This window comes from Gymnodraco acuticeps, unplaced genomic scaffold (genome assembly GCF_902827175.1).
Source record: "Gymnodraco acuticeps unplaced genomic scaffold, fGymAcu1.1, whole genome shotgun sequence".
NCBI lineage: Eukaryota > Metazoa > Chordata > Actinopteri > Perciformes > Bathydraconidae > Gymnodraco > Gymnodraco acuticeps.
This window is the reverse complement of record NW_022990614.1, coordinates 302386-319763: the sequence shown is the minus strand read 5'-3', so window position 1 is coordinate 319763 and position 17378 is coordinate 302386. Positions and strand designations below refer to the sequence as shown.

Sequence of the window (17378 nt, the reverse complement as noted above, 5' to 3'; positions counted from 1 at the left end):
TGTACTGTGGGACATGCCAAAATCACGTACATTCAATGAAAAAATAAGGTATAAAATGAAGGAAACACATTTCAAGATGTACAGCACTTTGGCTCGACCAAAAATCGTTTATAAATGTGCTATATAAATAAAACTTGATTTGATTTGAAGAGACTTATCATTGTACTGATGTGTAAATGTTTGGCCTTTTATAATAAGACCTCAGAGTTTCATTATTCTGCTACATTTTCATGATCACATGTAGCTGCTCCGTCCACACTCACGTCATACAGACATAAATAAAGCAGCGACTGTATTCGCCATGACACAGACAGTCTGTGGTTTGTCCAGTCTTGCCCCTTTCACACCAGTGCTTTTTCAGCGCCGGCTCGGAGCTGGAGCCTGAAAAGCGCCGGTTTTTCCTGTTCACACCGCAGCGGCGCCAGCTCTTAGCTCCGGAATCCGGTTCACTTCCAGCTCCAAAAAATTGTCGGTCTAGAGGCAAGAGCTTCAGAGCTAAGAGGTGGCGTCGCTTACGTCTCTCTTACGTCGAGGCGTGCAGGAAACTGAACATGGGTCGACTGTCATGCCTGCCTACAAGCAGTAGTGCTTATAAAAACACTTTATAAAGTCAGGCAACACTAACCAGGCTTCGTGTGATTCTGTTTATTTGTACCTTACTTTGACCATCCGTTCACTATTGATCATTGTGGAGAGAGGCAGACGTTTTGTTTTGTATTGTAGCAGCTATCGGATGGAATCAATACATGGGCTGCACAGAAAAGCTCTAGCTCGGAGCTAGAAAGGGAAGAGCGCTGGTGTGAAAGCCGCATTTCTGAACAGATATGAGGAGCTGTGAGCTCTGAGTGCCAACAGCTAACGACTGATGTGTTGGGACATGTTGTGCTGTCCAATCACGAAGCGTCATTTGTTGACTGGCAGCAAAAACAACCAATCACAGCAATGCTTCTCTGGCTGGCTCTGTCCAATCACAAACAAGTGTTCTCCCTAAAGGAATACCCTTTCCGTCCAATGTGAAATGCTGTGGCGTTTTCTGAAATGCTGTGGTGTCTCGCACTTCAGGTCCACCGTAGGAATCAATACATGGGCTGCACAGGTTGTCAAGTCCGACTCATCATCTTTTATTTAAAGAGACTCTTGGTCCATTATTACAAAAACATACAACACTCAAATATAAATTAAAAAAGGCAGTTATACCAATGTTTCCACAGAGGTGACTGGTATCGTACAGCACTGAAACACGGATTTGAAAGCAGCATAATGACAGAGTTATGAGAAACATTCAATCGACAGATGAATTTGTACATTCGATTTCTCAAAAGAGCATGGAACGTGTTGACTCGTGCGTTACAGAACATTTCACTTGCACTGCACCACCTTGGTTTTCTAAGCAGTATAGCAAACAGTCATTATATGCAACCTGGAGCTTCTTGAGGCTTGCCTTCTTATACTTGACCCACAAGGGGGCAGTATAGAGAGGAGTGCAATAAGCTCTAAAGAGGTTCACCTTAACCTTATCTGAACACCAAGAGAATTTTCTAGCCAACATGTTGGCTTGCATATATAAGACACGCCGCTGTCTATACATGTCCTCATCATCAGCCATTTCATCTGTGATGATGTGTCCCAGATACTTAGTGTTACAGCAAACAGACAGCACCTGTCCTGACAGGTAGAATGTTGGAAAACAAAGGTTCTTATCCCCTTTTGCTCTGCAGATCATTACAGCGCTCTTCTTAGCATTGTATTTAACGTCAAATTTGACTCCGTAATCAGAACAAACATTTAGCAACTGTTGAAAACCAGCACTGCTAGGAGAAACAATAGCCAGATCATCGGCATACATAAGATGGTTTACAATCACATTACCAATCACACACCCTGTTTTACAGACACTTAAATCATCTGATAGATCATTCATATAGATATTAAAAAGGCATGGTGAGAGGAGCCCCCCCTGGCGGACTCCATTACCAACACCAAATGGCGCAGAGACTGCATTCCCCCATTTGATCCGCATGCTCTGGTTGGCATACCAATAAGCCAGGATCCTAATTATACTGTTAGGCACACCCCTTTGTCTCAATTTTAAAAACAGTTTATGGTGGTTAACTCGGTCAAAAGCCTTAGAGGCATCAATGAAACCAATCAGAACAGTGGAATTATGTCTTCTATATGTTTCTACCATTTCCTTCAAAGCATAGATGCATAGCTCAGTACCATGCTTAGCCTTGAAGCCAAACTGGTTATCTGAGGTACATAAATATGAACATAGTCTATCTAACAAAATTCTTTCCAAGACTTTGGATAACACACTGGCTAGAGCAATTGGTCTATAGTTATCCAAGCTCCCTACCTTGCCCGCTTTGTCCTTAATGACAGGCACCAAAGTAACAGTCAACATGGAGTCTGGCAACATACCATGAGTCATGAGGCCGGTAAAACAAATGGCAAGAAGAACGGCAACCTTCGGGCTTGCCAGTTTAAGGTGCTCTGCAGTGATTCGGTCAGAGCCGCATGCTTTATTATCAGCTAGCTGTGCAATTGCTCGATAAACCTCTTTAGCTGTAATTCCCACTGTGTCACTCTTCACAACATCACCAACTTTGTAGGGGTCACTTTTAACACAATTAAGTATATTAGAGTAATGTTGCCTCCACAACTCAGCTATGTTATCGGCTCCAGATACTCCCTCTATGGTACACGGTAATGACGTACTGGCCCTGTTCAGAGCTCTCACCTCCTTCCAGAAGCCAGTCACATCATTATGAAGCAGCTTTTCAGCCATAGAGTCCGCTCTCAATGTTTCTGTGTGTTTGTTGACATAACGAACTGCATATTTATATCTAGCATTTGTACGCTTTTTGAGATCCAGGACAGGCCCCTCTCTGGGCCTACCTGCCTGGACCCAGGCCCCAAAAGCATTCTTGGCTTCAGCATATTGATCAGCCACATGTTTATTCCACCCTGGCTTGACGTTGTGTCTCTTCCTAGAGTAGGTACAGCACGGTCTACTGGCCTCCCATACAGCTCCCACAATACAATCATACATGTTACAGAGGTCTTCACGGTGAGAGTTTTCATTACAACCCACATCAACACACAGAGTTGCCACTTTGGGTAGATATACATCACTCAATAGGACATCAGTTCTCCCATAGTACAATAGCCTATCCTCATTTGTGAGCTTGGACCAATCCACTTTAGTGTTACAGGCATTTTTAACCTCCTGAGACATCTCAGGGAGACTATCACAATCTAGTGACATTATAAAAGGAATGTGATCTGACATTGATGCCTCATACACAATCTCGATTGATCTTACAGTGTCATGGGCATTAGCAGTGCTTATGCAATGGTCAAGCCATGAAGTTGTATGCCAGGCCTCGCTTATATATGAATAGCTATCTGTAGGCAGAAGTATTTGGCTTGATAATATAAGATTGTTATCATCACAAAACTGTAGCATATGCTTAGCAAACAAGGACCTTTTGTCTGATATGTCAGCATTCATATCACCCACTACAAAAACACTGGTGGAATGATTATCAGCAATAAAATAATGTATAAAAGCAAGTCTGTTCAGGTATTCATCTTCATTATGCTGTGACTCATATGGTGTATATACATTGAGAATGCTAAACTCCTTGTTATTCATTTTGATCTGTACAGCAATACACCAGTCAACTTCAAGCCTGATGACATTAATGACAGTGTCCAGCTTTTTGTGCCACAGGATAGCCACGCCCCCTGCTATCCTTCCTCTCACTATTCCCAGAGATAGGTCCGTAGTGGACTCACCGGCCCCGCGAAAATTGTCATTAAGAGAGTTCAACTTTCCCAAGTCCTGCTTTGGTAAGAAAGTTTCTTGCAAGCATAAAATGTCACATTTTTGTAGCAAGTTGTCCACCACTACACGTCGGATCCTATCAGCAGCGCTGTTGCCCAGGCGCAGCCCGCGACAGTTAAATGATCCAACCCGCATAACGTTTAGCTAAGCAGCTCAGCCGTAGCCCCATTCAGTACCCTCGCACCAGCAAAAGGTCTAGCTCTGCTAGCCCCTATCACCTCCGCTTTACGTGGTTCATAGTATCTTCTCACAACTGAGCCTTCAGGCCAGAGTTCTGGGTTAAACATCTCCGCAACTTCATTGCACTCAGCACACACTTTAAACGAGCTATATCTGCTGCTTGCAGTGTCAATACGGTGACAGTTAACATCACGGCCGAGTTGTTCAGTTAGATATTCGGACAGTGTCTCAGCATCAAGGTCTGGCGAGAATTTGGTAGCAAAAACACTCACCAACTTCGTACGGATCACTTTGATATTCCCTTGTGCAGCAGTGCCAACAATAGGCTTAGGCATCCTCCGTTCAGGTTTCCCAACAAGCTGTTTAGATAAGGCAGACTGGCCCTCGGCCCTATTCCTCCGACCTCGGCCCTGTTTCACAACTTGACTCCATACCTGCGAATTTACCGCAGTTCCTCCAGGGCTCACACAGGCACTCACGGTCCCTGACGCAGCGAGCGGGTCAACACAGTTGGGATGTACTACATCAGTAGAAGAGCCGGGGGGGCTCGCATCCTTCACCAACACCGCACCATTACCCTGAGCACTCCCACAGGTAGTTTCAGCGTCACTTGGTACAGCCAGTCCTCCACCATGACTCGGCTCCAACTGGCGTTCTACGGCAGCAACTCTGCTGTCCATGGTCGCAGCCACAGCACGCAGGTCCTCACCGATATCTGCCTGAACTTCCACTACGTGTCTTAATGCGCAAACCTCGCTGTGCAGTCGCTCCATCTTGCTCAGCAAGTTGGACACATCCAGGTTGTTAAACGTAACAGGCGGCAGCTCATCCAGGTAGTGGGAGACAAAACGGGGGATGTTTTCACCGCATTCATTTAGCACTTTTAGGCAGCTTTTAATATTGTTTGCATCCTTCTGGTTGCCTTTAAAGGCCCCACACCGCTGCTTGGTTTCAGGACAGAGTTCAAACAACGTCTTTTTAGAAGTCTCGATCCATTCGGAATCGAAGGTGTTAGAGGCTACAAGGACTAGCTCGTCCTGGGTCATAGTTTTAATTTTAACCGCCAGGAAGTTGAGTAACTCATCCTCTACAATAACTAGGCCGTCAACAGTCTTATATATTGTAGGTTTTAATCGAGGCCGGTGGTTTGAATCGGGAGCTACCGAGCCATAACACACACCATCAGCCATCTTGTAAGACTGTTTAATTGCAGTCAACCAGACAACTATCACAAGTAGAATCATAATGAAAAATACGCCGGTAAAATGTGCCTGTAGAAAACGGCTTATGCCACAATAGGATAGCAACAACAAGTAGTCAGTTTAGCTTCGGTTGCTATGCTAACATCACCCATTTTATACCAGAGAAACTTTAATAACAGCGTTGTGATGCCAAACAGCGTCAATTCATACTGCAACACATTCACTTATGGGGAATTGGGGATATGTATCCCCTGCTTGTGTGACAGTCATACAGTGAATACTTTACAGCGTCCGCTGCCGTGTGAGCTCGCCCGGAGCTAACGGGAGAATACAATCCGGTGGAAGAGCAGCACTGCAGCGGTATGTAAATGCCGCTAAAACACATTAATAAACAATGAACCACGGCACTCTGGATAAAAGTATAAGGTTGGAGAAGTCGTTATTTAATTTGATCTGGCTTCGTATGATTAAAAGCAACACGATCATCGACCCGATGCAGTCCCCATTGTTGTTGTTGTTGTAGTGAGCGCTGTAACGCTGTTGGAGAGAATCTGTGCGCTCATGGAGCCTCCTGCATATTTTCCCCTTCTTCTTGACCCTCTTCTATCCCAGGTGTGAAATTCTCATCGATCTCATCATCTGAGAGCTCAACATCTGAATCTCCCTGAACTATCTGGTACAGAAAATGCCTGCTTCAGTTCCGTCTCCTGCAACAATGTTGAGTCATTAAGTCCATGAAGATGATCTTTATTATGGAGAGAGTCGTTAATAGGATGTTCAAAAGAAGCCACTGTACAAAACCTGCCCAGCAACAAGCAGAAGACCCTCATCAGAAAGGCATTTCATTGGTTGATTGATACGAACTGATGACTCTGTGGCATTTGTAAAGTGCAAGTTTCACTGATATTTGTAAGGAAGTTGTATTAATGTATCCGTATTCTTTAAGAACACCTTAGGAATCTCAATCATTGCAAACTTTGTTAACACACTCTGAAAAATGATGTATAAGAATCAGGCGGAAAGTATTCAATCATTCGACTTGAAGATCACGTTATAAATAAATATATTACAGAAAATGGTAAATGTAGCTAGGGAAACCAACCAAGACATTACATTACATTACATTACATTGCATTTAGCTGACGCTTTTATCCAAAGCAACTTACAATAAGTACATTCGACCAGGAAGACACAACCTTGAAGAAAACAGAATCATATAAGTACATCAGGTTTCATAGAGCCAAACATTTCAAGTGCTACTCAACTGGCTTTAGGTAAGCCAGTCCTTTATTAGTATAAAAGTGCTTCGTTAATAGTTCTAACGCTCGAAGTGGAGTCGAAAGAGATGAGTTTTCAGTTTGCGCCGGAAGATGTGCAAGCTATCTGCCGTCCTGATGTCAATGGGGAGCTCATTCCACCATCTTGGAGCCAGGACAGCAAACCCACGTGTTTTCGCCGATGGGAACTTGGACCAACCAGTGATAAATAATTAGATAAGACATTAGATATCACTCCTACCTTAGGAAGCACAGCTTTTACCCGTAATAAATACACTGTTTACGAGGAAGAGCTGTACAGCAAATACTTTCTGACAAATATAATTATATTTGTTTGTAAAACTGACTCGATTCTCCCGTGTTAATTCATTTTTCAGTTTCACTTTGTCCCTGCTGTTTTCCACCATAAACTGCCCTATACCACTGTGTGTAGAAGATGAAGTGGACTACATGGAAAGAGATTTTCAAAGTGTTACTCTGAGGAAACATTACTGCTATTTTCTTCCAACTGGATGTAGACTTGTTATACCACTGCTTACTAATAAAACACTGTACACCATGAACTCCATGAAACTATCTATGCACACATTAATGGAGTGTCTGATCACTGAGCTATTAATGCTTGATGCACATGCAGCAGATACCACAGTACTTATTTAATAATATTGGCATTTATGTATGAGTTTTGTCCCTTTTATTTAATATTTCTGATAAAGCCACACTGAAGAAAGCTGTTATTGAGTAAACCTGAATATTAAACAGGCTGAAAATGATTATCTGTACTATGTATTTATTGTAGTTTTGACCATCAGGGGGCTTTGGCATCGTGGAATGCATGGTCCAGATTTTCTCAGGTTAGAAATAAGTGTTGAAAAAGCAGTTACACTACATGATACATCATTACACATCAGGGTAGTGGAAACTACAAATAAGACATTATAGTCGTCGATTAAATAAATGTAAAAGTGTTAGATGAAGGAAAAGCTCTCTGGATAGAAGTGTGTGGCTCTTAAAAGAGCCTTTGTTGTTTGTTGAAGCGGGATCAGGGTGTTCACTTATTGGCAGCCTTCTCTGTCTTCTTGGGCAGCAGCACAGCCTGGATGTTGGGCAGCACGCCTCCCTGAGCGATGGTCACTCCTCCCAGCAGCTTGTTCAGCTCCTCGTCGTTGCGGACGGCGAGCTGCAGGTGGCGGGGGATGATACGGGTCTTCTTGTTGTCGCGGGCGGCGTTTCCAGCCAGCTCCAGGATCTCAGCGGTCAGGTACTCCAGCACAGCGGCCAGGTACACCGGGGCTCCGGCACCGACACGATGGGCGTAGTTACCCTTCCTCAGATGCCTGTGGACACGGCCGACGGGGAACTGGAGCCCGGCACGAGATGAGCGAGTCTTGGCCGAGTCTTGGCCTTGGCTCGAGCCTTTCCTCCGGTCTTCCCTCTTCCAGACATAATTGCTTTCTGGGGGGTTTACAAATAAGTGTGACAGTCTACTTCTTCTTCTTCTTCTTCTTCTCTTTAATGGTGAATCGCTTCCACTTGGAGCATATATCGCCACCTACTGTTGAGTTATTAAATGTTCATATTAAATCCTTGTCCTCAAACCAGTGCTTTTGAGGAATTTGAAGATCAGCTTGTTTGTTTCATATATTGATTTGAAATCCATGTCCTTGATGTTGAGTTGTTCCAGTGCAGTTTTCAGAATGAGTCTTTGCCTTGTATATTCCGGGCAGCTAAAAAATACATGCTGTATTGTCTCTGGTTGTTGGCAACCATCACAATTGCCATTTGGATGTTTCCCAATCAGATGCAGTGATGAGTTTAATCCAGAGTGTCCCAATTGTATCCTGCTGTTAATGCTCTGTTCTCTTCTACTACTCCCCCAAGTGCTTCCTGTTCCTACTTCCCTTTGTATCTGGTATAAATGTCTTCCTTTGATGTTACTGTCCCATAGTTTTTGCCATTGTTGCTTGATAACCACTTTTGTAACAGATTTGACTTCTGATCGACTGATGGGTACCATAATATCAATCTGGTTTGCTTTCAAACCACATTTTGCCAGTTGATCCACTACTTCATTCCCTCTAATACCCACATGCGCTGGAACCCACACAAATTGAACAACAATTCCCAGATGAACTAACCTAAACATGATGTGTAAAATTTCATGTAAAATATCCTGACGACATTGTTGTTTATGCTCTCCAGAGCTGCACTGGAGTCAGAGCAAATGACCACTCGCATTGGCTGTATTTCCTCTACCCACTGAAGTGCTAGTGAGATAGCCATCATCTCTACTGTATATACTGCAATGTGATCACTCGTAAGCTTTCCCACTTTTACTTTTAATTCAGGAACATAAAATGTACAACTAGATAGACCATTTTCTGGATTTTTGGATCCATCAGTAAATATTTGTATAAACTGCCCATATTGTTCATGTAGAACAGTGTTCACATAAGCCTGTACATTGATTTTGTTTTTCATTGAATGTAACCGTTTCAATAGTGATACATCTACTATAGGTTGAGGTAGCAACCATGGTGGAACAGCTGATAACACCACCGTTGGACTAATACTCCATTCTTTAACTTTGAATTCCTTACATATTTTTCCCGAAACACAAACACAAAAACTTTCTTTTTTTATTTTGTTACTTTCCCAACTTGTTTGTACAGTTTGTTTGGTAGGGTGAGTATCTTTATGGCCCTGAAGATTTGCCCAGTAATGAACAATTAACTGTTTTCTCCTCAAAGAAATTGGTATTTCTCCGACCTCTACCTGAAGTGCAGACACTGGTGTAGATCTGACTGCCCCACAGCATATCCTTAGTGCTTGTGCCTGGACTCTATCTAATTTTTGAAGAGAAGAATATGCAGCTGAACCATACACTATTAGTCCGTATTCTATGGCTGATCTTATTAAGGCTGTGTATACGTTCCTCAAAGTAGCTTTATCAGCCCCCCACTTAGTGCCTGCCAAGCACCTCATAACATTTAAAACCCTTTTACATGTATCCACTACTTTATCAATGTGCGTACTCCATGTGACTCTCTCGTCCAACCATATTCCCAGAAATGTAAATGTCTTCACTTTCTTTAGATCTTGTCCATAAAGTTTTAACCTAACCTCCTCACTTATCCTTTTCCTCGTAAAAAATAAAGTTTCAGTTTTTTCCACCGACAATCTAAACCCCCATGTCAGAGACCAGCTTTCAATTTACGTAATGTCTTCCTGAATCTTAGCTACAATATATTTTACATTTCTGCCCCTTTTCCAAATAGCTCCATCATCTGCAAAAAGTGACTTACCAATATCAGATCCTACTTGTGTGTATATATCATTTATCATGATAGAAAACAAAAGAGGACTAATTACACTCCCCTGCGGGGTTCCATTTTCAACGTCATGCCTTCAAGAATATGAATTGCCAACTCGGACTCTGATGGCACGGCCAAACAAAAAATCCATAATCCAATTATATACATTACCTCCCAGACCCATAATGTCCAGTTTTATTAATAATCATTCCTTCCACATCATATCGTAAGCTTTTTCCACATCAAAGAATACAGCTACAACACACTCCTTATTCGCTTGTGCTTTCCTGACTTCAGACTCCAGGCACAGCAATGGATCTAAAGTACTCCGCCCTCTTCTAAACCCACTCTGATAAGGAGTCATTAGTTCATTTTTCTCAATGTAGTATGTCATCCTTTCTGTTATCATTCTTTCCATAACTTTACACAAGTGCGATGTGAGAGCTATAGGTCTATAACTGCCTGGACTGGTTGGATCTTTCCCAGGTTTTCTAATAGGAATAATGACAAACTCTTTCCATATTATTGGCAGCTTCCCTTTCTCCCAAATCTTATTGTACATCTCCAGCAGCTTTTCTAATGCAAAATCACTTAATTTGGTCAACATTATATAGCATACATTATCTTTCCCAGGAGCAGTCATTTTACACTTACTTAATGCTCTTCTCACCTCTTGAATAGAAAAAGGTATATTTACAACACTCTGCGACGAATGTCTATCTTCATATACATTAGGATGTTCATCTAACACTTCCTGCCTCCTGATCTTACCTTCTTCTGTCAAATTTTCCGAAGAATGAACTTTGACAAAATTCTTAGCTAGAATTTCTGCCTTCTCCATAGCACCGGTGGCAATTTCCCCTCCATTCTCTAACACTGGCAGGTTACTCTGCTGTCTTATTCCCCTCATCTTCTTAACCATTCCCCATACTTTATCTAATGGTGTAGTTCTCCCAATACTTGAACAGAATCCTCTCCAACACTCCCTTTTTGCTCTTTTAACAATGTTCCTTACCTGAGCCTGTGCCTTTTTATATTCTAATAAATTGTGTAATGAATGTGTCTTTCTTAGCTTTCCAAACAGCCTGATTTTGTTTCGAATTGCATCATTACATTCTTTGTTCCACCACGGTACCATCTTAACACATTTACTAAGTTTACCAGTTTTATTCCCAATAGTTTGATTAGCGCTTTTAATTATATTTGAAGTAAATTGTTCATTTATTTCATCAATACTTCCTGCCATATCAATCTGATCAAATTCTTTATCACACAATTTAGCAAACATCTCCCAATTTGCTTTAGAAAAGGTCCATCTCATGATACCATCTAGCTCAACCACATTACTTATATCAAACTTGATTATAATCGGAAGATGATCACTCCCAATACTGTTATTTGCCAATACTTCCCAACTGCTACCCGAAGCTAATTCACTTGTTACAAGAGTTAGGTCGATCGCAGACTCTGTTCCATCTCTAAAATTGAGTCTTGTACCTTGCCCATTATTTAAACAAACAAATTCCTTTGCCTCCATTAAGTCTTCCACCACCTGTCCGTTGTAATCTGTTGATCTCCCTCCCCACATTGTATTATGTGCATTAAAATCACCACACCATATTATTTCATTTCCTTGGCAAAGACTGTCTAATTCCTCTATTTTGAGTTTATTACATGGATTATAAAAATTCAGGACACTAATTTTCCTTTTATTAATCCAAACTTCTACACCCACTATTTCTAAATCATGACTGTTCTTAAATATTAGCCTACTATAAGACATTACTTCTCTGATAAAGATTGCACATCCCCCTCCCTGGCCATCATTTCTATCTTGTCTTATAGCAGTATATCCCCCAATTATGAAGTCCAAATGAGTCTTCAGCCATGTTTCTTGAATACAAATAACATCTGGTTTTTCTTTTAACTGATATATATAAGTCTTGAATTCTTGTCCATTTGCAATAAGGCTTCTAGCATTCCACTGCAGAATGAGAAAAACCATTCATCTACTCACTAATCTGTGAATCATCATTATTGGGGGCTAGCATATCATGCATCATTTCAACGGTTATATCCTTTATCCCCAAAAATTCACCTGCTGCTTCCACTATTGTTTTCAGTCTTGACCTCTTTTTTGTTTGTTGCAAAGCAACATTCACCACTTTCCCAATAAAGGCCACAAATTTGTACTTATTAACAATCAATGCATCCTCTCCTATCACACATTTATGTGAACACTTTGTGGAGCTTTCCTTTGCCTGTGTGAGTTTGGGAAAATCTTTTGAAGAGAATATACTTGTTGCTACTTGGGATTTCCTAGCTATGTTTAGGGAAACCTTTTCTGTTGCTTCAGCATATGAGACTTTATTTTGCTCTTTGAATCTCTGCACCTCCTTGGCCTTTTTCTGCACTTCGCAGCCCTGATACGCAGCACTATGTTCCCCACCACAGTTACAACATTTCACCTTAGCACCTGCAGCACAACTACCATATTCATGTTCCCCCGCACATGTTGGACACCTGGGCTTAGTTGCTTTGCACTTGTCTGCCACATGCCCAAACCTTTGGCATTTAAAGCACCGCAGAGGTTTAGGGATGAATTATCTTACTGGAAAGCTCATGCAACCGATCATTATCTTCTGTTGAATTGTTTCTTCAAACTGAAGAAGAACAGACAAACTATCCACTATCTTACCCTGATACCTAGTAGGAAGACGCTTAACTACAGACACTTTCCCCCCTTTAATTTCTTTCTTGAGCTCTTCTATGCCGATTTCTATGGGAACTCCACTGATAACTCCAAGTATTTTCCGATTTGCTCCAGGAACATGGCATTTAATTCGAACTTCATTCAGGGTCTTCATTTTCAGTAACTTTTCCTGTTGTTTTGCATTCATCAATTCAATCAACATCCGTCCTTTGCTCAGGAATCTTGCTTGCTTTATCGATCCAATTTCTTTGTGAATTGCTTTAGTCAGGGCCACTGGATGTAGCTTAGCTGCGGTTTGCTCACCAAACTCCACAATCACTTTCCAATCTTCATTCTCATTATTTTTCTTTACTCTCTTCAACTCATTCCGTGAATCAGATTCACTAAGACTGTCACTTGACATGTCTATCTTCTTTCTTGAAGTATTTTTCCTTACTTCATTCCATCCTCCTTCTCCTTCAGATTCACTTTCCATATCCTCTTCTCCAGGACTCAAAGACGCCATTCCACTAGCTGCTCTCAATCTCGTACTCAGGACCTGTGTGCTGGCCTGTGACAGTCTACTCGCCACAGCGGCTCTTTATATCCACCAGCTGCTCTCTGATTGGCCATCAGCGAGCGTATTGAAGATCGTCCAATCAGAAGGAAGCTCACGTCTTCTTCCAGTTGCTACTAAAAATACAGACACTAAACCTGGAGCTATTCTAGTAAATGTATTATAATCTCTGTCAGATGAGCACAGTGTTAACAATTTCGGCCTATGTATTTATTGTTCATCATTTTACAATGTGACGCTAACAGGCTACTGATGCAGGCAGCTCACAGCAGCAAGTAAAGAGAAAGAGAAAGAGATGAAGTTATACAATGAAATAATAATCAACACATGATGAAACCCAAAGTAATTCTGACAGTGAAGTCCTATGTGTCAATATGTTATCACTTTATTGTATTAAAATGACACACATTTAATACATCATATTGAAGTTCTAGTTGTAAATCACTACTATCATCTGAGCAGATCTAATGGACCTAAAGGCAGCTTTATTCTTTGTTGAGAAAAGGCTCATTGATGTTCAAACAGAACAGGAAGCTTCATTTACTTGTTAAGATAATGTGTATTTAGAAACACTGATTAAATAAAGTGCGTGTTCTCTGACGAAAATCTAAGAATGAGTCAGTGAAGGATGGAGATAATCAGAATAAAAGATGGAAGAAACATATTAATACCACACTGTATGAAGTAATACACTAGAAGTAAAAGCAGTGCAGTAAACATGTTCCTTCAAGTGTTTACATTATCATGAAAAGGCGGATAAGGATGTCCCAGACCGAGTGTTATATCATTATATCTAATATCACTTATTAGTACTACTTGTACATGTAAGAGCAGGATGTTATAAAACTGTTTAGTTCTGATTAATTCTTGTTTTATTTATTTGTTACCTCTTGAAAATCTCTTTCCACATTGTTGTGCGATACATTCCTCATTGAGATTATTACTGATACTGCCTGCTTCTTAGTTATTCCATCTTTTGCTGGTACAATAATCTGTATCTAACTCTATGTTTCCTTGTTATCTACCTCACTTCCTTCTACATGTTACACTTATTTCATAAATAAGGGAGGATACGATGGACCTTTATTCATCCCTGTTTGTGGATATTCAGGATTTAAAGCAGAAACAGAGTGAGAGTGAAAAACAGGACAGTACAGATCAACACATCCTCACTCCCAGGTCGGCCTATGTTGACGTTATGTCAAGTCCCCTGTCGGGTTTTTCCAACGCAAGGGGGGGGGCCTTAGCGGCCATTTTCAACGCAAGGGGGGGGGCCTTGGCGTCCATTTTCAGCTTTCCGGGATGTCCATATGCTTCTATGGACGCTCATGGAAGCACGGCATTCGTTTGTGTCGGCTGCCCTTAAAGGCAATGTGAGCGTCCATTCTCATTGGATAACGGAGAATTGTACACCCGGAAGTAAGTATTCCCCTTACTGTCGATTGATTTTACAGTGATATCTGCACTACTCATCGACTAAAAAACACCAGATTATCCTTGTTAATTACACAACATTGATTGGTTTAAATTGTGTTCAATGATTTTGTATTTTTCCCCTTCGATTCGGAGAAACAAATATGTTTTCGGAGTAAAGGATGGCAGAAGACACTACACTACCCAGAATCCCCAGCTATCGTTTGGACTACACCATGAATCATTTAGTCAACAACACTAAACATTTGCCCAAAAGTTAAATATGAGAATGAACATCAGTTACAACCCAAAGGAATGAATTCATTAATAATGTAGTGAGCAGAAACAGTCTTTAAATGGCACCAGCTTTTAGTGTGAGTGTAAGACGTCAAATGAATCATGATCTTCTGCAGTAAAATTAGATCACCTTCTAAAAGTATTTGAGTTTATTAGTGTGAAAGATGTAGGCATATAGCCTACTTATCCATATGAAATGTATGTGCCCATATGAATGTTGTGTATATGTATTATGTATTTCACAAGCATTTGCAAAGCATTTTTCGTTTGTGTTTTTGACATTACTGATTGGTGAAATGATTCTCTTCTCTTATTAAACCCCATCACTTTGTATTACCGGTATCAATCATTCAAGGGAGGCTTTAAGTGTCAGAAGAAACACCATGTGGATTGTTGTTACAGCACATTAGAGTTTGTGGTGGCAGAGGGACAACATTTAATAATAAATGTGTTCATTTGTCTCCTCTAAAGATTTGCTAAGATAAAGATTACCACTTAGCATTTTCTCTCAGGATTGCAGTAAAATAACCACCATATTTCCTTCATATTGTGAAATGTATTTATTTTCATTTTGGAAAAACAAACACCAGTGAGGTGGTATAAACACGTATAGTGAAGAATGAACAATATTCAATCATGGTTTATCTTGCTTTACAAAGTATTCTGTATAAATAACATTTAAATATTTAGATTTCTGGTAGAGTAGTTATAGAGTATAACAGGATGAGCTCTTTGGATGGGTTTGGTGGCTCTTAAAAGAGCCTTTGTGTTGTTGGTATGTCAGCAGCAGAGTTTACTTGGAGCTGGTGTACTTGGTCACGGCCTTGGTGCCCTCAGACACGGCATGTTTAGCCAGCTCTCCGGGCAGCAGCAGGCGGACAGCGGTCTGGATCTCCCTGGAGGTGATGGTGCGGCGCTTGTTGTAGTGAGCCAGACGAGAGGCCTCACCGGCGATGCGCTCAAAGATGTCGCTCACGAAGCAGTTCATGATGCCCATGGCCTTGGAGGAGATGCCGGTGTCGGGGTGGACCTGCTTCATCACCTTGTAGACGTAGATGGCGTAGCTCTCCTTCCTGGACTTTCTCCTCTTCTTTCCAGTCTTGCTGGCGGTCTTAGCGACGGCTTTCTTGGAGCCCTTCTTGGCTGCTTTGACGGGGGGTGCATCAGCAGGCATGATGAGAGAGAGAGGTGCGACAGAGTCGAAATACTTCTTTGACACAGAGCGGTCTATTTATATTCACCAGATGCAAATGTTACTGTGCTGTTGCTCGCACGGGATTGGTTGTCTTCTGAGCAGGACGGCGCATGCGCTTAACGAGTTTTATAATCAAAACAGATTGGATGACATGTAAAATGAACACCCCATTGATTATGTATTTGTATTATTGGGGTTTTATAATGTGGTGTACATGAATAAATCAACAAATCGGTTTGGATCAATGTCCTTCTAACTCTTTCATATGTTTTTAACTATGTATAGCGTGGACAACAGAGAAACACATATTTTTCATGACCGTTAGAATTTAAATAAAAACGTGAGGTGAAAGTGATGCTTGTCACCCTCTAGTCCACACGTATTAATCCACATGAATCCCAATATGTATGATTTTAAGATCCTACAATAAATACAAATGTATTCATTATAAGCGATTTAGTCCTTAATATCCCGGTGTATTTCACCATTAAAACATATTTCAAAAGTTTAAGAAACCCCACACAGCTGGAAGCAGAAGTTTTTGGAGCAGTCATGGTTGTGTAGACTTTATCCTCTACGAACATATCATTGGATGTCGGATAAACAACATTGTGAAATGGTCTACATTTTTAATATCCAGTATCCTAGCAAGAATTTCGGATGGAATTTAGGTTCGATATAAAGTTCATCAAAAGGAATGTCTCTTTTTGAGTAATGTGGGTGGCTCTTAAAAGAGCCGTTGTTGTTCCAGGTATGTCAGGGTGTAGATGTTTAACCTCCGAAGCCGTAGAGAGTGCGGCCCTGCCTCTTCAGGGCATACACCACATCCATGGCGGTCACCGTCTTCCTCTTGGCGTGCTCGGTGTAGGTGACGGCATCACGGATCACATTCTCCAGGAACACCTTCAGCACCCCACGGGTCTCCTCGTAGATCAGACCGGAGATACGCTTCACTCCGCCACGGCGAGCCAGACGGCGGATAGCGGGCTTGGTGATGCCCTGGATGTTATCACGGAGAACTTTGCGGTGACGCTTGGCGCCTCCTTTGCCAAGTCCTTTTCCTCCTTTTCCTCTTCCACTCATTTTCAGGTATTGTTATGTCGGCTCGTTTAGGATGAATGAGTAGAAGCAGAGTGACCGGCAGTATTTATATATTCGCTGCGGACCTAAGAGAAGACGGAGAGCGGGAAAGCGGCTGGGCGGGGCCAACGCTGCAGCCTCCACATTATCTTTCAAAACATTTTCTCTTCCTTCTAATATTGTTTATATAATTCAGTCAGGCTTTATACTAAGCATTTGATGATTAAACGTGTGTTAATATGTAATAAAACCCTCACATGCTTAATAACATTTATAATTTAAATAAGAGCCTTTCTGAGAT

General features: G+C 41.4%; 2 protein-coding genes and 1 pseudogene across 2 annotated transcripts; all 3 read right to left on the bottom strand.

The window, feature by feature from the left end:
• Positions 1 to 7315: 7315 nt before the first annotated feature.
• Positions 7316 to 7955, bottom strand: LOC117554565 (annotated as a pseudogene).
• Positions 7956 to 15338: 7383 nt separating this feature from the next.
• LOC117554572 (histone H2B 1.2-like) lies at positions 15339 to 16272 on the bottom strand. The gene has a single exon (XM_034229000.1). It carries the CDS (start codon positions 15974 to 15976, stop codon positions 15596 to 15598), a length of 381 nt encoding a protein of 126 aa, XP_034084891.1. The 5' UTR covers positions 15977 to 16272; the 3' UTR covers positions 15339 to 15595.
• Positions 16273 to 16535: 263 nt separating this feature from the next.
• LOC117554573 (histone H4) lies at positions 16536 to 17101 on the bottom strand. The gene has a single exon (XM_034229001.1). It carries the CDS (start codon positions 17078 to 17080, stop codon positions 16769 to 16771), a length of 312 nt encoding a protein of 103 aa, XP_034084892.1. The 5' UTR covers positions 17081 to 17101; the 3' UTR covers positions 16536 to 16768.
• Positions 17102 to 17378: the final 277 nt, after the last annotated feature.